General features: G+C 40.6%; 1 protein-coding gene across 12 annotated transcripts in view; it reads left to right on the top strand.

The window, feature by feature from the left end:
* The window catches only part of RhoGAP100F (Rho GTPase activating protein at 100F), a 44,330-nt gene extending 28,342 nt beyond the window's left edge, over positions 1 to 15,988 (top strand). For 3 of the 12 annotated variants that reach the window (XM_070287505.1, XM_017171246.3, XM_070287506.1), the window contains 9 exons: positions 3,112 to 3,741; positions 3,804 to 4,080; positions 4,143 to 5,260; positions 5,641 to 6,754; positions 6,835 to 6,914; positions 6,981 to 7,293; positions 8,214 to 8,467; positions 10,538 to 10,673; positions 10,739 to 15,988. In XM_070287505.1, the coding sequence (XP_070143606.1) occupies positions 3,112 to 3,741; positions 3,804 to 4,080; positions 4,143 to 5,260; positions 5,641 to 6,754; positions 6,835 to 6,914; positions 6,981 to 7,293; positions 8,214 to 8,467; positions 10,538 to 10,673; positions 10,739 to 12,393 (5,577 nt within the window). In that variant the 3' untranslated portion in view covers positions 12,394 to 15,988. Of the gene's footprint in view, positions 1 to 3,111; positions 3,742 to 3,803; positions 4,081 to 4,142; positions 5,261 to 5,640; positions 6,755 to 6,834; positions 6,915 to 6,980; positions 7,294 to 8,209; positions 8,468 to 10,537; positions 10,674 to 10,738 lie in introns of all 12 variants that reach the window. The other 9 variants (XM_041774571.2, XM_070287508.1, XM_070287509.1 and 6 more) reach the window with 7 other exon arrangements.
* Positions 15,989 to 25,093: the final 9,105 nt, after the last annotated feature.

Here is a 25,093-nt window from a genome sequence, read left to right as displayed (position 1 = left end):
AGAGTGAGGCAAGTCTGGAAAATGATTACACTGAACTTGACAAGGGAACACATGAGGTTGGGTATGAGGAGGCAAAAGGACGAGGGCCACTGGCCAGGACATTGCTGCCAGGGCTGCCCTCATGTAGATGCATAAATTTCCCGCTGACAGCTTCGGACGGAGGGGTGTTTGCTGTTCCATTGGCACTTCATGTGTCCATTTAGGCAACGCTCTGTGTTTTTTTCTCCTCCTTCTCAGGCCTAAGCAAACCTGCACGCGATGCACACTGGTAATATTTATTGTTTTTGTGAAAGGTATTTGAAAAGAGGTATATGGTATTTATGAAGCTGAGAAATGCGCTTTTTATGTTAAAGATTCTTTTTGAAGATATAAATATTAAGCTCACTAGAGCATCATACTATAGTTTTATCCTAAAAATTCACCTAATACAGCTCTTAACAGCAGGTAGTACTGGTTACCAATAATTATTGTCTACTTTTAGGCGCTAAATTTGGAGATTTCTGTGTGTTCTTTTGTAAGATTTACATTTTCTCATTTCATTTTATTTATTTAATAATTAAAAATCTCAGCTCTTATTTGGAAATATTCCACAATTTGCTGAGTACTTCACTGGTCGATTAACAAACTTTACTGTTTAATATTGCTGTTGCTCCAATTGTTGTTGTTGTTCGTTCCAGTTGCCTTTGTTGTTGTAGTCGGACCATTCTCGTTAGTAAACAGCAACAACAATAGGGTGCCATCAACAATGCTCCGCCTTCTTCTCTCCTTTTGAGCCTGAGCAGGCAGGTTCCTTTTTTATTGAATACAGTTGTTTGGCCAGAACCACGCCCCGTTCGGAACACACACACACACACACAAATACTCTTGGCACACACTCACGCAAGTGGGCGGCATAAATGACCAGTTTTTTTGTATGTATTTGTGTGTGTGTGTGTGTTAATGATGCCCTGGTATTTCGACTGAATTATTTATATGCTTATGCATTTGCAGTTGGCAAACTGCAAACAAACACCAAAATACCATTACAGTAAACACACTTTAATAGTTTAATGCCAACAGAAACTTTTATACCAATTGCCACGGGGTATTAAATTGAGATGAAAACTAGACCAAAGTTGCAATTTGGCCTATAAAAAATATAAGTTTCAGTTAAGAAAGTGCCTAGAAAGTTGTCAGAAGTTATACATTTGAGAAAACTGAAATACCCCTAAAGGTTCATAAAGATAAGAAATCTAGTAAAAATATGTTTATAATTTTGTTTTTCTTTATTCAAAACTCTTTCCTTCAATAATAAATATTTTTTAAGTGCAAAAATATTCTTAAAAAACGTATAAACATTAAATAAATATCTAGAAGTTATTAAAGTTGGTTTTTCTTATTTTTTTCATCGATTAAAACTAATAATAAAGGTTTCTAAACTTTATACCTTCTAAATTATTTAACTGGGAAAATAGCTATTATATATTCCCAACTGATATTCATAATTTTTTTGAGTGTAACTAGACTTTCATAGAATATGCACAGCATATAATAATGCCCATTTGACTGAGAGAGCATCGTGGACGCCGGCAGACGCTTTTGACGCCCAAAACTTCCGTCCTAACGACATCTGCTCCTCGTGTCCTTGCCGCTGTTGCAAGTTTCACAAAGTTACACAACAGCAGCAACAATGTTCCGGGGTTGCTAAAATAGAGCAACTTTTCGAGGGCCAGCAGGGGTGAGAGACATTCACCGACACATGTCAAAGTTTTGCAATTTCAAAGATTTCTTTTTTTTTTTTTTTGCTCTCTAATTTTTGTTGCGGGCAGTTGCGAACATGATTTTTCGGCAACCGCAGAGGAAAGAGCAACTGCAGGCTTTTCTCCGCTTTTCTGACCACACAATTTACGTCGTATGCCCTTCCCTTTCCCTTACATTAATCCATTAAAAACTTCGTTTAGCTTCGGCCAAAAGGCAACTTCATTTAAAACCAATTTCATGGGCGCCCACACCACGGTTTTTGGGGGGGGAAAATCAAAGTTGCACATTGTTGCCGTGTCCGGTTTTTTGGGAGGGGAAAGGAGGAGGAAGAGGAATGGGAAGTGGTGGGATTTCCTCCAACTTTTGACCGCCGTGTGACATCATCGTTGGTGAACGTCACGTGCCGGGTACAGTTCGTATCCTTGGGTCTCCTGATGTGCCACTGACAGAAATTACAGTTGGCGTGAGTGGAAAGAAGTGGAAGTCAGCGGTGACTCTGACGAAATAATTATTGCACACACTTTCTAGGCCACACTTGATTGACAGGACAGCAGGACTAGCAGGACTTGTGACTAATATTACCATTTTGCCAGCAAATTGAGTTGTTAACTAAGCAGAAAGTCGGTCTGCGGGGAAACTGACCATTAAAAAGAAGGCTTGAATATTTAAAAAGGGTTTTGGAAAAGGGAAGTAAGGGATATAGTTTAAGGCTATTTATATATTTAGTAATTGAACTTAATTTAAGTAAACTTTTGTAATGCTTAGACACTTTATATAAACCAAGTTCCGAGGGATAGAGATCACCTAGTTAGTTTTAAATGAGCTTATATTAAATAAAGGTTTTTGTGTTCTATTTTTTCTTGAAATTAATACATTTAAACGCATGAACATGTAGAAAGCTATGCTGATATAAAAATATCTCCGTTAAAAAGCTCTGCTAAACTTCGTAAAAACCTCTGTAACATTAGCTTTAATGAAAGAAATTGTTAAGAAAAAGCACTAAATAACAATAATAGAATTGAGCTTATGGTAATTACAAACACAAACACCTTAAATATAAGCTTAAATAGACTTTAGCTGAACTGCAATCTATCCCTGAAGCGTATAGAAAACTGCGCAAAATTAGCTTAATTAATGCAAAGCTAAATCTTTTAGCGCGGCTTAAGTGGAGCAGCATCAGAAGCTGCTGCAGTAGCAGCAGCATCAGCAGCAGCAGCAGCTGGGGCAACAATTAGTTTAATTTATGCAGCGCCGCGTTGCACTCGAGATTTGCATTAAGCTCCTCCGCCGGCGCTTTCGACGATAATGAATACGAAACTAACGAGAAACTAACTATATTTTCACATCCTTGTTTTTTTGGTTTTGTTGCAGGAGAATGGAAGATCAGTTCCTGATGTTACTGCTAGCCCGGGACGTGCTCCGCCCGGCCCGCTGCCCGCCAACCAGCTGTCCTCGTTGGGTAACCAGCAGCAACAGCAGATGCACCACCAGGGCAACCAGCAGCAGCACCACCACCATCAGGGTAACCAGCAGCATCATGGCAACCAGCAGCAGCAGCATCATGGCAACCATCGTGGCCAGAGCGGCGGCTCCATGTCGAACTCTGGCGGTGGGGGAGTCAAGGATCCGGTGATGTTGCAGGGTGACTTCCGCAAGGTCAGCGGCATCAGCTCCGAGATCTTTCGCCAGATAGAGGCCGTGGAGAATGACCACGATCCGAACACGGCGGCGGCCTTGGAGGCGGTGGAGCGACGCGGCGAGATGATAGTCCGCATCCTGGAACCCCGTTGCATGGGCAGCAAGCAGGCCGTGGATGCTGCCCACAAGCTGATGAACAAGGCGGATGGAAGGCACACGGTGCAGCTGGTGGAGATTGTCAAGCGGCCGGGACAGACGCTGGGCCTGTATATCCGCGAGGGCAACGGAGCAGATCGCACTGATGGTGTGTTCATCTCTAGGATTGCCCTGGAGTCGGCGGTCTACAACAGCGGCTGCTTAAGGGTGAGTTCAGAGAAGGGATACCTTTTAGAAGCATTCTAAATCCATCCTTAAATTTCCTCCAGGTGGGCGATGAAATCCTGGCGGTTAACTTGGTCGATGTTACCCACATGTCGCTGGACGATGTCGTCATCATCATGTCAATTCCGCGCCGCCTGGTGCTAGCGATACGTCAGCGGCGCGGCAATCGCGGCACAGGTTCCCCAGGACCGCCGACGCTGTCGCGTCCGGAGCAGAAGCCGCCGCCGGTGGTGGTGATCAAGCGGGATCTGCGGGACGAGGATCTGGACGAGACGGACCGGATGCCTAGGCCGCGCTCATCACGTGAAAGACGTACAGGTAGTTTGAAATGGAAGCCGTGTTCGCCATGCTAATCCGTATTTTCTTTCCTCCATTTATTCCAGGAGATGGCCGCGAAATGACCGAGTCCCGATCTCGCCTGGGCCTGGGCCTCAACAACTACAGTCCGCAGTCGGAGCAGCTGGACATGTACTACAATACCCGCGGTGGAGGCGGCGGCGGCGGAGGAGGAGGAGCCATGGGTGAGCCCCCGAACTGGGGCTACAAGCCACCGCCACCGCCTTCTTCGGTGATTACGGAGCAGCCGACGAAGGGGCATGCTTTTGCGCCATCGCATGCTTATTACCAGAATGCTGGAACCCTAGAGAGTCTGGCCGAAAAGGTACATGCCTTCTATCCGGGACAGCCGGGAGGTCCGCCTGTGGTGGGTCCTTCGAGAAGGATGTCCACGGGCACCGGCAACGTGGGTCTCGCCCAGCAGCACGCTCGATTCCCGCGTTCCGGCTCGGATCAGCACTTACCTCGCGTGGAGTATGCCGACTACTCCAACTCCCTGGGGCGGCATTCGCTGCTCCGCTCGAGCCTGAAGCCGGGGACATCGGCTGGCGGAGCACCGATGCCCGTGGGCGTGGGCGGCACCCTGGGACGCTACGGGCGTTACGACCAGCAGCGCGGCGGTGTGTCCAAGTACGGTCCACCAGCTGGCGGAGCACAGTCGCTGACACGTCGCTCCAGGCCCAACCTGGACTACTCCAGCGATACGGAGGCGACCATTGGACCGCGGCCAAGTTACTATTACTACAATCGTCCCGCCATTGGCAGCATGCCGCGTGGAGCGGGACCCGGTCCCGGTGCGGCTGCAGCGGCCGCTGCCATGTTGGCCGGAACAGCGGATCTCAATAAGTTCAACTCGCTGCCCAGGGAACGTCCCGGGGTGAGATTGGGTGGCATTCGGTCGCGGATGGGCGATCGCTTGGTGGACGAGAACGATGGCAATACCTCGGCGCCCGAGTTCGATGTGCGGCGGGGCAGAGATCTGCGCCAGCGGATCACCGCCAGTCCGTCGATATTCACGGCTGATGAGTATCGTGCCTGGCTGAGACGGGCGCCCAGCAGCTCGGCGATTGCGGAACAGATGCGAATGACCCGGGATATGTTTGCCCAGCCCCGGGCGCAGAGATTCTCCTGCAGCGCTGAGAATATCCACGATGCTTTGAGAAATGTAAGTTGAACAAAAAAAGAAAACTAACTAAGGGAAGCAGACATTTTGATACCCTTGCATATCAAAAATCAATCATAACTCAGCCAAAAATGCATTAATTTCAGTTCGGAAAGCTTTTCTGTGTTAGTTTTTGGAAGGTTAAAAAATCTGCATACTAAATTTACTATTTTAAAAAATTCGATTTTTAATCAAATTTTGAAAATTTTAATGATGTAACCCCTTACAAAATTTTGAAAAAAATTCAAAAATTTAGTTTTCTCTCTGACATGTCTAGAAAGACTCGCCTGTTGATCCTGATCAAGAATATATATGATTTATAGGGTCGGAAATGATTTCTTCATTTGCTTTTTATAAATCTCCGTATTCATCTTCCCCCCTAGACGGAGAGCATCTACTCGAGCAGAACCCACATCCTCGGCACCGGCACTCTGGATCGCAATATGGGCTTGACCCGCCCAATTTCCGCTTTGCCCGTGCGCTCCATGTCCTCGCAGCATATCGGCGGAGCGGGTTCTATACGCTCGCCTAGCATACGGCGGATGCGGCAGCTACTAGAGCTCTCTGCCGGCCCAGCCAGTCCCAGCGGCAGCATCATGAGCACCGGTGGCCACCAGAGTCCGGCACCGACGCCAAGTGCCACACTGCCCCGACAGCACCGTCAGATCGACATCAATCCGGCGGAGTTTGCCAAGTACAAGCTGGACAAGCCGATTGTGGATATCGGTGGTGTCTCCGGCATGTTATGGATCCATCTGCTGGCAGGTCGCAGCCTGAGAACGGCGCCCGAAGGAGCCAGCGGAGGAGCAGCACAGCCGGGACAGACCAGGGACTTGTATTGCGTCATCGAGTGCGATCGCGTACACAAGGCCAGGACAGTGGTGCGTTCGGGGGATCTGCAGTTCGACTGGGATGAGTCCTTTGAGCTGGACCTGGTGGGCAATAAGCAGCTGGATGTGTTGGTCTACTCCTGGGATCCCCAGCACCGGCACAAGCTGTGCTATCGTGGAGCCATCTCGTTATCCGCCATCCTGCGCCAGTCTCCGCTTCATCAGCTGGCCCTGAAGGTGGAACCCAGGGGCACGATATACATACGGATGCGGCACACTGATCCACTGGCTCTCTACAAGCGTCGGGGACTGCCCAGCCTGAGGGCTGGCTATCCAACGCTCTTTGGCGCCGATCTTGAGACGGTGGTAAACAGAGAGTCGAAGAATGCGCCTGGATGTGCGCCAGTACCCATCGTCCTGAGGCGCTGCGTGGAGGAGGTGGAACGGCGGGGGCTCGATATAATCGGGCTGTACCGACTGTGCGGCTCCGCCACCAAGAAGCGGCTGCTGCGCGAGGCCTTTGAGCGTAATAGCCGTGCCGTGGAATTGAGCCCGGAACATGTTCCTGACATCAACGTCATCACCGGCGTGCTCAAGGACTACCTCAGGGAGCTGCCCGAGCCGCTGTTCACGCGCTGTCTCTTCCAGATGACGGTGGATGCCTTGGGTAAGCAGAGGGTCCAGGGATCTTTTAGATCTCTAAGCTTGAAAAACCAACTAAAAGCCTTTCTTTGTTTTATGCTCCAGCTGTCTGCCTGCCAGATGACCCGGAGGGCAATGCGAAACTGATGCTTAGCATCCTCGACTGCCTGCCGCGGGCGAACAGGGTAAGTTTCAATTGGAATCCGACGAATCCCAACCAGAAATCTGATCAAAATTGTTACATTTAATAGGCCACCTTGGTGTTCCTGCTCGACCACTTGTCGCTGGTTGTCTCCAACTCGGAGCGGAACAAGATGTCCGCCCAGGCGCTGGCCACAGTGATGGGTCCACCGCTGATGCTGCATTCGGCGAGTGCGCAGCCGGGCGCTGACATTGATCACGCCCAACCGATCGCGGTGCTCAAGTATCTGCTGCAGATCTGGCCGCAGCCGCAGGCGCAGCATCAGCAGCTGGCGCAGCACATGGGCGGCGCTGCTGGGGCAATGATGGTGGGCGGTCTGGCCACAGCCGGCAGCATGAGCAATATGGCCGGCGTTGCTTCAGGTAACGTACTCCCAGTGTCCGATACTTCAAAAACCGAGTAATACCCCCTCAGAGCAACCCCAAAAACCACAAAATCCACACTGGACACTAAAAAAAAATAATAAGACAATTTAGCAAACACACACACACTTGCAAGAGTTTGATTCCTTTCCTTTTGTTTCTGCTTTGGATGCAATGCAGCATCAGCAGCTGTTTTCCAAGCCAAGATCTTCCGCCACCCAGCTCGACCTCTTTTCAACTTAAAACCTAAAACCTAAACTTGAACTCAAGTGCGGCACTCGAACCGTTCTCACTTGTTAGCTGTTAATGCAAAACCACACACAAAAACAAGACATACACTTCGCAACATACATATGTCTATCAGTCCGAAAATCACCAGGTTGCCAATGTTTTTTACATGAATTTATTGATCAGTTGAATTGAATTAATAGAATCATATCATTGACTTTTTTACAAAATATTAAAAATATTTAAATTGATTTTAGAATATTATAAATAAAATATTTTAAATATTTGAATCATTTTAAAATTAAATATTTACCCATAAATTAATATCTTCTGGATATTTCTTAATTTAAAATATAATATACAAATTTTTAAACAATATAAAAATTTCCAAAGATTTCTTTATTTCTATATTTGGAATTAACTTGAAAGCATCCATAAATAACATTATTAAATATATTAAATTTATATGTATATATTAAAAAAATAATAGTTAAAAAGAAAAACATATTAAAACTAAAACAAGTGGCGACCGTGACACCCAACCGTATAAAACCAAAATCACTCAACCACTCCACCATATCCAGTGTCCACTTTCAAAAAAAAAAAAAAATAACATCCCACTCAGCCTCACCGACATGACCTCGATTCGCGTCCACATTAATATTGATTAATACAGAGTCCTATGTAGACAGGTCGGCGCGGCGAGTCAACAGGGCAGCGTGGAAGCAAAGTCAGTGCGTTGCCAGCGGACAGACAGGCACTTCTACTGCAGCAGCAGGCGCAGCTCATGGCGGCGGGCAACCTACTGCGCTCGTCCACTTCGGTAACCAACATACTCTCCCAAGGCCATCCTCAGCTCTCAGCCACAGCCAACAGTCATCTGTATCAATCAGTAGTGGGTCAGTTAGCTCAATCGCATCGAGCCTTGCAACAAGCGGTGCAACAGGTAAACAAACAGTAACCACACACACATACACACAGACACTCGTGCAGAACAACAGAACAGCCATGCGAACAATGAGAAATGATGACAATTGAAACAAGAAACAATTAACAAAATAACCATAAATACTCAGCCACCACCACACATACACCCACAGAACATACCTCATTCACATTAAACACACAACACATGGCACTCTTACTAATATCCAAAGCTATGGTTAGGGTGGAAGATCTCTTTTGTTTTTTTCAATATTATATTTAATAGTTTTTATACTTGACAGAAGTGGATATAATGGTATTTATAATATTTAAAATTTTTTTGAATTTTTTATTAATTAAATTAAAAGTAACTAGATTTTAATGTCTTTTAAAATCAAGAAATTAAATCAAATATTTATTTTTATAACTTTAACTTTAGTTGATACTTTAACTAATTTTTTATAAATTTTTACAATTTATTTCTTTATAAATTCAAGAGGTATTTTTTTATTTTCACCCCCACTAAACGTAACAACATACAAAGCGAAACCAAAAATCCATATAAAACACTTCACAACCATTCAAAAACATTTTCTTGCTCTTCTAACTTTTCCTGTTGACCGTTCTGCAAAAGAAAAAAGAAAAACCGATGATGATACAAATATATATGATGATATTTTCCTACTTAACTATTGAAACTAACCAAGCATTATCTGTTGTCAATTTGATTTGAGCTTCTTACAAGAATAACATATTGCCAAGCAATAACAAATAGCATAAAGTAAATCCTATAATTTGCTGTGACGTTGTAATTGTGACTTACATATATATCTTTATATATATATTAATATATACTCCGACAAGTCAGTGTGATATATAATATACCGATGGTAATAATGATGATTATTTGAGCGATGTGATAAATGTTGAACGGCGTGTTAAGCATGATTGGCCCACTACTGGTAACAAATAACATACTCGTAACGAATATTCCAACCCACCTCTCTATATCTCTCTGTATACCAACTCCAATATGTCCAATATGTATTATCCATACATGCTGAACCCGAAAAAAAAGAACACACATCATGTAAATGCTAAACCACTGCCATTGTAAATTAACTCCATCAATCATCACCATCCTTTGTGCATTCCACACCCGCTTCCAGGACTAGTGTTCAGTTCCAGTTGCTGGTTTAGTTTCCTTTTTGGAAGTTCCCTTCATGATTGAACCCCCCATTATATAAACTCGAAGCACTGCTGATGTAGAGTAGAGTACAAAGATGATGGTTTGGGGAAACACTACTTAAAGAGCATTACATTTCCTAACTGCCTTCAGTTGAAACTCATTGAGATCACTTGGGTTTTCCTTTTGTTCGGGGATAAAGTATGAAATATCCAGAGTTTATATAGCACCTTATTTATATATCATCACTATCCCTTTAATCTATATCTATATCACCTGCACAAAGTTCATGCACTCTGAGGAATTCGTTCTTAAAGGAGAGCTTGTAAAATGGGGTCACTTTTCTTTGATCCCGTTTAACCTACATTTTAGTTACAATTAATGACATTTTAACTTTAAGAGTGAATTCCTTAAGTTATTACCTCGTTTGGATGTAGAACACCTCACCTCAGATCACCGCACCTCACTGCTTTTCCCCTAATACCTTAAAACCTAGACAAAAACTATATAAACCACAAACTATATAACCCATTTCCCGATTGGTTTACGAATTGGCCGCCATCCTTAAGAGAATTTGCACCGCGCACGTACTGAAATTGTCTTTTCTCGCTATGAAATCTTAATGTGTACGTTGAATGTGTCGTCTCACACTTACACACCCACACACCCACGAAGAACACCCATTAACACACTAACACACCAAAAAAAACCTAGTCGAAATTTTAATAAAAATTCTCCCTGCACTGTTACCCAAGACTCAGCACGTATTGCGCCGCCCCCAAGTATCCATGTCCCCATATTCCATGCCTTTAGCTATCCAAAGACCAATCGCAGATTAACCAACTCGGCGGGTTTGCCCTGCTCCCTTCTCTCTCTTTCTCTTTCCGCTTCTGTAATCTCTTGCAGCCCTATCAATTGGGGGCCTCAGTGGGCTCAGCAATTCCCGACCAATCGCCACTGCCACTTCCAGGCACACCCTCCCCCGGCAGTAGTTCGGCCTCGACGGGCTCCGGCTCGGGCTCCGGCTCCGGATCGGGTAAAAGTAAGTCTGGGTAATAAGAGCTACCAGAGATTACCTGGCTAATGCCCTTGTAATCCTCTCTCTAGGCACGGATACCATCAAGCGCGGTGCCTCGCCCGTTTCCGTGAAGCAAGTCAAGATCATCGACCAGCCCTCCAGCCCCTATTCCATTGTGCAAAAGAAGCCGCCGCTGCAGAAGGATGCGCCCATTGAGATCACCACGCCCACTACCCAAGCAGAGGCAACAGCCTCGGGAGGCAGCAATGGCGGCGGAGCAACGGCACGCAAATCCAATGTGGACTTTTACGAACCGCACAAATCGCTGTCCAAGAGCCTGGTGAACGAGGAATCCAGCTACAGCTCCAAGTACTCCTCCGGCTTGGATGCGGCCAAGAAGAGCAGCAGCTACGGAAATGGAAATGGCAGCAGCAGTTACACGCCCAGCAAATCCAATGCCGGAAGCAGCCTCTCCACCGGCGATGACTACAAGGCCATGAAAAACAAGTCGAGCGCCACCTCCAGCTCCAGTTCGTCGCAGGCCACGGTGCTGAGTGCTGGGTCCACGGCCACGTCGGCTCCGACCACCTCTTCCGATGACTCGGATGATCTGGTCTCCTACAAGTCGTCGGCCTCGACGAACGCTCTGTTGGCCCAGTCGCAGGCCATGACCACCAGCCAGCTGATGTCCAAGTATCTGAAGCGAGAGCCGCGAGTGCAATTCACGCCGATCAAGTCGCCGGACTCACCATCGCCGCCAGGCGGAGGCGACGGGTTGCCCAAGGGCACCTACCAGCTGGTGGCGCCCAGTGCCAAGCCAGGAGCCACAACTGGAGCCATAAGCAAGTACACCACAAGCTCGGCGGATTCGAGTGCGAGTACAAACAGCCAGAAGCTGGCATCGCCATCGCGAGTCACCACCAGCAAGGTGGCCAGCAGCACCGCCTCCTCCTCGCTGGTGTCCACGGGCCGGCGACTGTTTGACAGTTTGGCCTCGTCCTCGTCCTCGGAAACGGAGACCAAGACCTACATAGGGGCCAGCAGTAGCAGCACAACCTACAACAACGACACCAGGCACTCGGGCAGCAGTAGCAGTAAGTCGGGAATGGGTGGGGGTTCGGGAACGGGATCGGGTTCGGGATCGGTAGCAGGCTCCGAGCACAGGAGCTATGGCAGCACGCTCTTTGGCAGCAGCGGCCTAGGCAATGGCAATGGCAGCAGCCACAATCATTCGGGTAGCAATCCCAGTCCCTTCACCACCACCAATGGCAATGGTAACCACAATACCATGCATCTGTATGGAACCCTGCCCAAGAATGGCTCGACCTCGACGGGGGCAGCTCTGTTTGGCAGCTCCTCGGCGAGCAGCTCCTCCTACCACTCCAGCTCCGGGGCGGGCACTGCCAGCAGCAGTGGGGTAAGCTCCATGACGGGCTCCACGAACAGCTATGACTTTTACACGAGCAGCACTAGCTCCTCGAGCAGCTCGCGTCCCTTTGCCAATGGGGGCAACAACTACCATACTTTGGGAACTTATAGGGCCCAGTATGCGGCCACGAATCCCTTCCTCGATGCCTTCGATGAGAAGCCGTCGGAGAAGAATGGCGGAGGTGGCAGCGGTAGTAGTAACCAGGATAAGCTAGGAGCCGACAAGGGGAATCATCACAGGACGACTGTGATGGCGGCATTCCAGTCCTCGGGTGACTCGAAGAACGGTAGCGATGAGTACGATGATCTCAAGTAAGGAAGCACCAGTCGATGTGGTTAGGAAAAAAGGGAAAATAAACTAAAAGCTACGCTTATGCGCGAGATTTAAAAGAGAGAGTTTTTTATTTAAATGATAATTTCAGAGTAGGATTTAGTCTTTCTAAAATTGAGTTTTATTTAGTAAACAATTTTCCAGATTTTTGTTGATCCTTAAGCTTAATTGTGTAAATAGCGTTAACTAGGAACTTGATTTTAAGAAGTGCATAAGCGTAGTCCCAAAAAACGAAAGAAAAAGTACATAAATGAATGCCATACTATGCTGAACGCCGTGTTCTTTTGAAGTATTTACAGTTTACAAATTTACAAGATACAAAAAAGATACAAAAAAGATACGAAAAAGAAGCAAATAAACGAATATAAAACCGTTAACGAATCCACAACCATAAATAAACCAAGCGAAATACCAAGTAATATGTGTGTTTAATGGAAGCTTAGCGCCTTGGCAGCTTGAAAACTTCCTAAAATAAAAAATTAACAACGCATTCAGCTAACATAAATCCGAATTCAATAACATTTACGAAACAGTATTTTTGAATGAACTAAGTATGTATGAAATAAATGATAACAAGTAATTTAACATTTAACAAAAAGGTTGAACGAGCATTTAATTTTTACAGAACAGAAACAGAGACAAAGCAAAGCCACACCACAGACAATTTCTATAAATATACATACTAAACTTACTATATATAACATATATGCCTCTAATACGCTGATGACATATTTTTGCATATTTCCCTAGAAAGCTGTACATACATACCCCCCACTTACACACACTCCACGTCCTTCTAGCCGTAATCTCTAACCACAGCCCCGAGCTACCGTGTGCTATGTGTGTTTCAATGTGACCAACTCTCTCTATCTATATACTATATATATATATGGCAACCTACCTATCTGAATCTAAATCTAAATCGAAATCGAACTATTGGACGACTTTTTGAGCAATATATACTTGCCTAAACAACAGTTTCTCTATGCCTCTTATACACAGACTTATATACAGGGGCCTAGGCCCACACACACACACACCACACACGGATACATACAAATACATGAATTTATTGACGAATCGATGTGCTTAGTTTTTGTATGAAACAAAGTCTGATATACACACTAATATACAATACAGTACAGTATAATATTTATAACCATTTAAACATAATTATAGAAAACAATGAAGAAAAAAAAAACAAACAAAAAACAGACAAAAAAATGAAATAAAATACAAAAAAGTAAAGCTAAAAAATATATATACCATAAAAAAAATAACAAAAAATTAAACACGCTTTGCGATTAAGACGGATTTTACTGCAATTATGATTCCCAAAGCTTTTTATAACGTATTGGCCAAGTACTGTGCTTAATCCCCAAACAAGAAATCGTATAACAACCTACATACCAAACATATTTATAACAAAGTCAGAAACATCCGCATTAAAAATATACCCCCCATTAAAAAATGCTATGAAACTGTAAATACCCAAAAGGAAATCAATGTACTACTACAACGTTTGTGCTTTAGCTAGAGTATTCAGTCTGGTCGGTCAGTTCAAGCTAGTTCTAGTCATAGCATCGCAGTTATATATATTATATAGCATAGCGTTAATCTATTATTTAATTAGGCCAGCCAGGGAGCATAGTAAGCAATAATAAATCCACAGAATAAAAAGGAAATAGGGAAAAGGTAGAGAAAATACAACCACTTCCTCCTTGACAAGAAATTACAGTTCAAGTTCATATTCAAATTTCTCATCAATTAACTCAAAATGATATAGCCAAGATTGTGCATTATTTGATTTTAATAATTAAATACAGAGTAATCAATCGAGGGAGTGTTTTTAAATAGCAAATTATTCGGTTAATTGTTGTCAGATTTATTTTATACGAACGAAGGAACGGAGAGTGTTAAACATGATTCTCAAAAACCAAAAGAAAACCAAAGAGTTATAAACCATACATACATCTAGTTGAGGCAAATTGATTTTTATATAGTGAATTGTTAATTATTGCATATAGCGAGTAGAGTTTTAAATAAAACAAATGAGGCGAGATGCAGGAAAAGTGTTCAGTTGTAGCTGCCCCAAGAACCTGGTTATTGATTTTAGGATTTTAATGTCGTTTAACACATACCAAAGAAACGTCAATGTTACTACAGCTGTCGCCTTCGTTTTAAACACTAGTCTTAACCCATAATCGGAGAAACAATACCCCAAAAGAGAGATTATCCCTAGATAACCCTCGATTCCCCTTGATTCCCTCTTTGTTCACCCCAAAAAGCTTTAATCGTTGAACGACCCCGACCCGAAGGTTACAAATTCGAGACATATTCTACAAATACCAGATACTAACTAGTAGGAGCGAGTACTATAGAGTCGGACAGACAGCACTTTGATTGATTTGCGAGTTGTTGTGGCTTCATAGTCGTAGTTAGCTTAGCCCTAAGATGTGGATAATGGTGGCAGACTGGGAATAATACGATCTGAAGCTGGTCAGTTGGTGGTGGTGGTGGAGGACAGATAGAACTTTTTGGGGAAAACGCTGAAGCTATATATGCCTGGCTTTTGCCGCTTAAAGGGAGTGCTGCGCTTGTTTCTGGGCCCCGATCCTGTTCGATGATATGTATTTGTACTTGTACTTTAGCAACCTTAAGCAGCATACACTATGGAATATATATCACTGTGTCATATCGTACATTTAAAAGCAAGTAAAAGCTAACAAATTGGATGGAGGAATGAGGGGTAAGGTAAATTGTTAACGCAAAGTATTCACACACGTATATAGAGAAAGTATGTATACAGAACCTAAATTAAAATGAATAGCGGCCGAGCAGCAACTACATAATACATAATACATAGTTAAATACTAAACTAAACACGATTGATTGGCAGACAAGGCTACCAACAAGTACTACAAATTGTATATGCATTTAATTTAGAGTATAACTAACATACTACTAACTAAACACACACCAAATAACTGATAACGAAACCGAAACCAAACTGTTGGGCGAATGGCAAATATGAATTGATAATTGAAATCGAACTAATTTACCGAAATGCATTGCACAATATCGAACACTTATAAAAATTAGCGGCAGTAACTAAGGCTATACATACAGCAAGTAATACGCATACGAATAGAATCGAATACAGGTTCGGCCTCCACTTAAGTTCACGACTCGAATCGATCTCGGAGAAGGCAGTTTGAATGGGAGAGAGAGCTCAGCTACGATCTGGATCCGGTTAAGTTGGATAGTGCATATGCCTAAGTATATAAATATATATATATATAGTGAATGTGTGAATTTATGTATGTATTAAATGTGCCTAAACTTTCATTTACTTTTCCACAAAGAAGATCCCTCCTTCGTTTGTTCGTTTCCCCCCTAAACCACCCCCACCTTTGAGAACGCTTTGACCGGGGATTTTTCCATTTTTCGATTTATCGATTTTTCGAGCGGGGCAAAGATTTCTTCTGTCGAACTTAACAAGTAAATGGAGACCAAATGCTCAGGGCTTTAGCGAGTTATAACATAGTAGGCGTAATATACAAAACAACAAAAAGAAAAACTTACAAACTAAGTGTAACCACACACATCACGAGCATGCTCCATCAAACGTTAGGCAAAATGCGTTTTTTCTTTTGCTAAGTTTAAACTGAAACCTATAACATCAACAACAAGAACAACAACAACAGCAGCAGCAGCCACAACAACAAGAACAATCCAGCAAACAAATTTACAAAAATCCAAGCAATCAATTTGTTGAAAAGACTGAAAACAAAAAAATAAAACAAAAAAAGAACGAAGAATACCAACAAGCAACTCTCTACCGAGAGAGATAGAGAGAATTTGCGTAGAGAATCGAGAATCAGAGAAACCCAGAAAAAAATGCGAATATTTTGCAGAAGATCCCCAAGTCATGGAAAGTCTCAGAGTTTCATTTTAGGTTCAGAGCCTTTTGTTAAACGAGAACTTCTTCATTTGAGAAACCCTTTTCTAGCGCGTCATTGAACTTTAACGAGGTGTAAACATAAAAAACGGAAAAACCTAAAGTAATAGTGAAATATTAGCGGAAATAATACAAATATTACCACCAGCATTTTGCTACCTACTTAATATGCAAGTTTAATAATTAAATGCAATAAGAAATAGTCTAACAAATAGTTCAAAAACCTATCGAAGGGCAGGCGGAAGGAACACAGGCGAGGGCGAGCGTAAACAATACCCTAAAGAATACAATCTAATGGCAAAATTAATTCCGATCGTACTTTGAAATAATTTTCTAAAACCCACCATATATAAAAAAGAGAACAAATTAAACTTAACGTAAATCTAGATCTTTCCGTTTGCTACCATGATAAAAAAAAACTAGCGCCTTCTTCGTTTGGTCCTCTCCTAATAACTAAATGCTTAGAAAACCCAAGAACAATTAATGGTATAATAAACATATGTATATATCTCTATATACGTATTGCGATTCTCAGTACTTATATAAGCAGACAGCTATCAGACAAAGCGAAGCCACAACGGAAGCGAAAGCGGAAGCGGAAGCGGAAGAACCGAACCCAACCAACTGACACGAACGAGCATTTCGAGGAGACGACAACACATTAGCGAGGATTCGTTAGAACGGATAATACTCTGATTTACCACTGCCACAAAGAAACAAACAAAACAAACAAGTAAAAAGTAACAAGTAAATTGTAACGTTAATATAGACATTAAGCCCCAACCGGGCGCTACATTACACATATACTTTGCATATAGCGATAAAAATGATATATATTGACAAGTGACTAATTTGACACAAGGACACAAGGCGGAAATCCAATTGCAATTACTTATATACATAGTGTGCGCCGTGCATCGTGTGATTGCCCAGCGAGCGCGCAAGTAAACTTAACATTATTATTTTATCCGAACAAAATAACAATAATAATTATCTCATAATTCTGACAAGCAAAAAACCAATTACAAAAAAACTAAACCCCCAATCGTTCTTTGCGTGAGAATAAAGCGATGTTACATTATTTAATGAAAATATATATACATATAAATAAAATATCTGTTCATTGGTCTTTTATTGATCTGCGGGGGCTTCGAGACCTAGATGATCGAGGTAAGTATACCAATGCCTGATCCTAGCTAGATGAGAAAAGGGGGGTTGAAGTTTCCGATTTGGCCCAATACCTTATTTGAATAGAGCAGTTTTAATTCATTTTATAGGGCCTGGTCCTCTTCTGCTCCTCCTCGTCCTGATCCTCCTTGCCAACGCTCTCTGTCTCGCCATCGGCATTCGCTTTCAGTTCCTGGCAGCTTGCGGCAATAAAATTAAAAACAAGAAAGAAAGCTAACTTTGGCCAGTCAAAGTTTGTATACCCTTGCAGGTAACAATTAAAATATATCATAGCTAAGCCAAAAATGCATTAATTTCCATTCGGAAAGCAGTTTTGTGTTAGTTTTTCTTAATTTAAGAAAACTGCATACCAAATTTAAAATTTTAAGAAATCAAAATTTTTGGCCATTTTTGCTCGTTTTAATGATGTAACCCCTTATCAAATTTCGCAAAAATGGCCAAAAAATCGATTTCTTCCGGACATGTCTAGAAAGATTCCCCTGTTGATGCTGATCAAGAATATATATGGTTTATGGGGTCGGAAATGATTCCTTGACTTGGAAAAATATTATTTTGTATTATAAAATCTGATTTTTTATATTAAAAAACTTCTTAATTTTTTTTTATTTAAAAATATCATAACTCGGCCAAAAGAGCATTAATTTTAAATCGGAAAACTGTTCTGTGCAAGATTTTATACAGTTAATAAATCTGCATACTTCATTTAAAAATTTTGAAAATTCAATTTTTTATCAAAATCAAACATTTTAATGATGTAACCCCTTATGAAATCAAGAATATATATACTTTATAGGGTCGGAAACGTCTCCTTCACTGCGTTGCAAACTTTTGACTGAAATTATAATACCCTGCAAGGGTATAAAAAGGGTGCTGTTTATTTTGATAATTTTTGTGAACAAAACAAATGTTCAAAAATTCATAACTCGGCCAAAAATTCATGAAATTCCATGCTGAATGCTGTTCCGAATTGGCATTTCTGCGCTTAACAAAACTGCTTACTCAGTTTTTCTTAAAAACTTATCTATAATTTAATTTAATTTTACATAGCTTTATTTCATATATTTACAGCACTCCAATAGCGAAAACGAGAGCGTGCTCAGGGATCTGGGAAGCACAAGTTCATCAAGTTCATTGTAATTGTTGATTGATGATCACCTGATCGGCAGAGGTGAAGCTGGAGGAGCGAGCAGCTGGGATGACAGATCTCAACCCGATGGCAGTGGAGGACGGTGATCGGATCTTGGCTCCGGGCTAGTTAAAACCCTGCAGCAGGCGTAAATAATTAAAATATTTATAAATGCAATTTAAATATGTAAATGTAATTGATGGAACACACAAATATGAATCAATAAAAGATGGTGAAATCAATGTGCAATTTTTTTGTGAAGGCGGCATGTATTTGGGATCGTTTGGGGAATTTTTAAATTTGTTTTCTGAATTTTAAACATTTTTTTCGGATGTTTTACAAATTTTCTAAATTTTTAAAAAATTGTTCTAAATTTTTAAAATTTTTCTGAATTTTAAAATTTTTTTCTGAATTTAACATTTTTTAGATTTTTTATATTTATTTAAGCATTTTTTTAGAATTAAACAAATTTTTTTTAATATTTTAACTGCCAAATTTGAATTTGAATTTAACTGCCAAATTTGAATTTAACTGCCAAATTTGAATTTGAATTTAACGACGATCAGTTTCAGTATGCCCAGGTGCAGTTGTAAAATAACACCTAAATTTGGATTCAAAAGGTTTGAGTCTCCGCTAACTTGCGCCGGCTCCTAAATGGTTTGGAACTTGGACATTTTATAACAGTTTATACCAGTTTTCAGCTGCTTGCTGCTGATTTCTGTTCGCCTGTTACCCCAATTTGGGAAACGGGCAATTTGCTTGGAAATGTTCGGAAATTTGGATGGGCTGCTGTAGGGATGTTGTTGTAAAAAGGTTGTTGTTGCCATCAAGCTGTTGTTGTCGGCAACAAATAGGTATAAATGCATAAAATGAAATATAACAGTTTATACCAATTATTATTTTTGCCCAAATGTTTTTATAACAGTTTATACCAGTTTTCAGTTGCTTGCTGCTGGTTTCTGTTCGCCTGTTACCCCAGTTTGGAAAGCGGCCAAATCGAATGAAAAGTTTTGCTCACTTGTATCAGTGATGCTCATCTGCATCAGTGATGCTCATCCGCATCAGTGATGCTCCTCTGCATCAGTGATGCTCATCTGCATCAGTGATGCTCATCTGCATCAGTGATGCTCATCTGCATCAGTGATGCTCATCTGCATCAGTGATGCTCTATTGGGACAAAATGCATCTCTCTAACTGCCAGTGATGCTCATCTAGCTATCCTGCATTATTGGGACAAAATGGAATCTCACTAACTGCCAGTGATGCTCATCTAGCTATTTTGCATTATTGGGACAAAATGGCATCTCACTAACTACCAGTGTTGCTCATCTAGCTATTTTGCATTATTGGGACAAAATGGAATCTCACTAACTGCCAGTGATGCTCATCTAGCTATTTTGCATTATTGGGACAAAATGGCATCTCATTAACTACCAGTGATGCTCATCTAGCTATTTTGCATTATTGGGACAAAATGGAATCTCTCTAACTGCCAGTGATGCTCATCTAGCTATTTTGCATTATTGGGACAAAATGGAATCTCACTAACTGCCAGTCATGCTCATCTAGCTATTTTGCATTATTGGGACAAAATGGAATCTCACTAACTGCCAGTGATGCTCATCTAGCTATTTTGCATTATTGGGACAAAATGGAATCTCACTAACTGCCAGTGATGCTCATCTAGCTATTTTGCATTATTGGGACAAAATGGAATCTCTTTAACTGCCAGTGATGCACATCTAGCTATTTTGCATTATTGGGACAAAATGGAATCTCACTAACTGCCAGTGATGCTCATCTAGCTATTTTGCATTATTGGGACAAAATGGCATCTCACTAACTACCAGTGATGCTCATCTAGCTATTTTGCATTATTGGGACAAAATGGCATCTCACTAACTACCAGTGATGCTCATCTAGCTATTTTGCATTATTGGGACAAAATGGAATCTCTTTAACTGCCAGTGATGCACATCTAGCTATTTTGCATTATTGGGACAAAATGGAATCTCACTAACTGCCAGTGATGCTCATTTAGCTATTTTGCATTATTGGGACAAAATGGAATCTCTCTAACTGCCAGTGATGCTCATCTAGCTATTTTGCATTATTGGGACAAAATGGCATCTCACTAACTACCAGTGATGCTCATCTAGCTATTTTGCATTATTGGGACAAAATGGAATCTCTCTAACTGCCAGTAATGCTCATCTAGCTGTTTTGCATTATTGGGACAAAATTGCATCTTACTAACTGCCAGTGAGCTCATCTAGCTATTTTGAATTTTTTGCATTTATTTCTCACTAACTGCCAGTGATGCTCATCTAGCAATTTTGCAATATTTGATGTTTGCCCTTCTATTGAGCCTGTTTAAATTATCCCACCCAAAAAATAACCGCATCCTCCTCATAAGTCAAAAATAACAAATTTCTAAAGGTTTTTTATTTACTTCAGCTTTAAATAAATAAAAGAAACAGAATGTCGGAGGTCATTCCCAGTGGTTTCGGCTTGGTCCTCTTCTGCTCCTCCTCGTCCTGATCCTCCTTGCCAACGCTCTCGTCTCGCCATCGGCATCCGCTTTCAGTTCCTGGCAGCTTGCTGCAATTAAATTAAAAACAAGAAAGAAAGCTAACTTTGGCCAGCCAAAGTTTGTATACCCTTGCAGGTAACAATTAAAAGATATCATAGCTAAGCCAAAAATGCATTAATTTCGATTCGGAAAGCAGTTTTGTGTTAGTTTTTATTAATTTAAAAAAACTGCATACCAAATTTAAAATTTTAAGAAATCCAAAAAATCGATTTCTTCCGGACATGTCTAGAAAGATTCGCATGTTAATGCTGATCAAGAATATATGTGGTTTATGGGGTCGGAAATGATTCCTTGACTTAGAAAAATATTATTTTGTATTGTAAAATCGGATTTTTTATATTAAGAGCAAAAGAGCATTAATTTCAAATCGGAAAACTGTTCTGTGCAAGATTTTATACAGTTAATAAATCTGCATACTTCATTTAAAAATTTTGAAAATTCAATTTTTTATCAAAATCAAACATTTTAATGATGTAACCCCTTATACAATTTTGCAAAAAGGGCCAAAAAATCGATTTCTTCCTGGCATATCTAGAAAGATTCCCCTGTTGATGCTGATCAAGAATATATATACTTTATAGGGTCGGAAACGTCTCCTTCACTGCGTTGCAAACTTCTGACTGAAATTATAATACCCTGGCAAGGGTATAAAAAGGGTGCTGTTTATTTTGATAATTTTTGTGAACAAAATTAATGTTGAAAAATTCATAACTCAGTCTACAATGCATGAAATTCTTACCTTTAGTTTGTGGTTCGCCTCCTTGCTAAAGATGCAGCCAGGTAATGAACCTTTCTACTGGCCAACTGCTATAAAGTGGAGCTGCTATAAATCCGAGATGGGAACAGTTCAGGCACAAGGGGCTTCTCTTCCCACCCATGTTACAGATAGAAAATGAAACAAAACTTCCATTTTAATTTCTTGTATTTCTTTAAAAATAAGCTCATAAGTAAAGTACAATAATTGTGAACATGAAAATGTAAAACTTAGGAGATAAAATACAATAAAAAGTAAGGAAACTAAGGAAACATAGTAATTGTGAGTGAGAAGTGAGCTGTCAAGTCGCACTCTCTCTCTGGTTTTTATCTAAAAAATACAGTAAATATAATTATAATGCTTAAAAACTTAACAATAACTAATTGTAGGGCTTCCGTAAGAAATATCAAAGGGAAAACACACTCGTTTAATGATTTGAATCATTTGTATTTTATCTTTATTTCTCAAATATTTTCAATAATAATTAATATTATAATAATTAATTAATTAATGCTTGTAACATAACAAATATTCATCTCATATCAATGCAATCTCAATGCTGCGCCCTCTCAATTGAATATTTTCGATGCCAACGCAACGTCTCCACATCCACTCTTAGTTACTGCCTCGTCGTCGTCGCGTCCCCAGTTATTAATCTTTTAGTTCTAAGTATCTTCAGCTCAGCAAGCACACTCTGCTCGTAATTCGTACATACAATACACTTCTTTTCATTTAGATTCCGTTTCGCATTTTACTTTGTGCCAAGTCGTCTCGTCGTCAAGTCAAATTCGATTGCAATATGAAAATGTATCATTAGGTTTTTGTTAAAAATTAATTAAGAGTCGCGTAGCTGCTGCTTTCGGATGTTGTTAATTCATTTTGTTTTTGACGTTGACGCTGTTTCATGTTCGCAATACATTTAATTATATATATCAATACATTTTGTTTTCATTTCATTTCGATTTCGTTAGTTTTTGTTTTGTTTTTCCATTTTATATACAATACACATAAGAGATTTGTAGTAAAATTTGGTGAGAAAAATCTTGCATTACATAAACACATCGCCATTTCATTTCGCTTTAGTTTAGTTTTTAGGTTTTTTGTTGTTTGTTTAAGTTTTGCGTTTAGAGCGTAAAATGATTATTTGTTGTATTACCTTTAAGTTGTACAATTAGAGAGCACAAAAGTAGCAAAGTGTCTTGCCTGGTGTATACTAAAAATTTGATTCAAGAAATGTCTTCCAAGTTTGATTGTTTCGCGTGTCTATATATTCGCAGTTGGGCTAGTTAAGCAGTTAAGAGTCAAGATTCAAGATTCGAAGGGTCAGAGATTGCTAAGTTCGCTCTCAGTTGCAACGATCCACAGGGGGGGGGGGAGGGTGATTAGTGATTAGTGATTAGACCGACATTACATATATATATATCTCCTGAAGATTGGGTACCAATTTAGAAAACAAATGTGTGACTGACCGCTAGCCATGCTCGTTTTGTCTCACCTTTAGTCGTACGTACCATCGTAAGGTTTTAATTGTTTAATATTTAAAACTTGGACCCTATTTAAATTTTGCAATAATGCCTGACCTATGATAAAACCGCGCACCAGATATATATATATATATATATATTCACAAGTGTGTGTTAAGACAGACCAAGGAAATCGAAAACACGATAAAAAGCAGGCGAGTGTAAAGGAAACTGACGATCGAATTCAAATTGAAATTGCAAATTGTTTACGCTTTATGTGTATTCCGTATTAAATTCACTGCTGCAAGTTGTCACCTGTTTAGTTATGTATTATTAATTGATTTTTACTAAAAAGTAGGAACTTCTGCCTGTTTTTAACTCTTTTTTTGTTTTGTTTTGTGTGTACTCGGTGTTTGTGTGTCTTGGAAACGCAATTCGAATGTCAAACACATACAGATTTTGCTAACTATAAGTACATGTTTATGTTTATTGTATATTAGGTTGTATACACGTTTGTCTAATTGTACAAAAACACAAATAAACAAAACCATAACAACGTAACAACTGTTTCTTTTTGATTTGCGCTAAAAAACCACACAAGTAAAAAAATTCCGCTACTAAGGATACATTTCACTGAAAATTCACAAAAAACTATTAAAAACTGTACAAATTATTAATATCTCAACTTGGTTATGTCTTCTCGCCAAAGCATTGTCATTGCCGCCAAAAACTTTGAACAAATTCCCTATATATGCTTTCTGCGGTTCGTCTTCCCTTTCTCCCTAAATACTCTTTATTTTTATTTTTATCCTTGACTTTTGCCAAAAAAACTAACAATTTGTATCATGCAATATACTAATCTTCTGCTTAATGCCAACTTCTTGTGTTGTTTTTTTCTCTAATAACAACCCGGGGTGTTGTTGTGTGGGGTGTGTGTATTCTGAAACTGAAGATTCTGGATGGATGGATGGTTGGTTGGGTGTTTTGGAAAAATTAACTACACATTTATATGTCAAACAATGCTGATATGTTTCTGTTCATGTTGTATATGTTTTTGCGCCTTCTGGTTGTTTCGTAAAACAAAACTGTTGCTGTTTCGGTTTTGGATTCTCTACGTTTTACTTTGATTTTCTGTTGTTTGATTGTAGTTTGTGTTTAGTTTCAACTCTCTGGCTGCTGCTGCTGCTGCTGCAATCGCTATTTCGATACATTAATATATAGTTATAGCTACAATTACATGTACACATATATCATATATCTGGTTTCCTTCTAACTGTAAAAGTAGCACATAAGTATGCATGCATGCGTTGCCTCACAACACTGGAACATGTGCCTCTCGCCTCTGTATATATATAAATTTATATATATATATATATATATATATATGTTGTAATTCACGATTAGTCTTCAATTTAATGTTTATGTTTTGGTAAAATCTCTCTTCAGCGATTTGCAACTTTAAACTGTTGGCTGTTGTTCTGATGCAACTCCGTATTCTTTGCTGGTAAATTAATTATTTGTGTGATTCTCTCTACTTGGTAAAGTAATACTTTTTTTTTTGTTTAGTGTACTCCATCTGCTTATTTGTTTGTTGTAGTTT

Source organism: Drosophila kikkawai, chromosome 3R (assembly GCF_030179895.1).
Source record: "Drosophila kikkawai strain 14028-0561.14 chromosome 3R, DkikHiC1v2, whole genome shotgun sequence".
In the NCBI taxonomy this organism is placed as follows: Eukaryota; Metazoa; Arthropoda; class Insecta; order Diptera; family Drosophilidae; genus Drosophila; species Drosophila kikkawai.
Note: the sequence above shows the minus strand (reverse complement) of the source record. Positions and strands in the feature narration are given on the sequence as shown.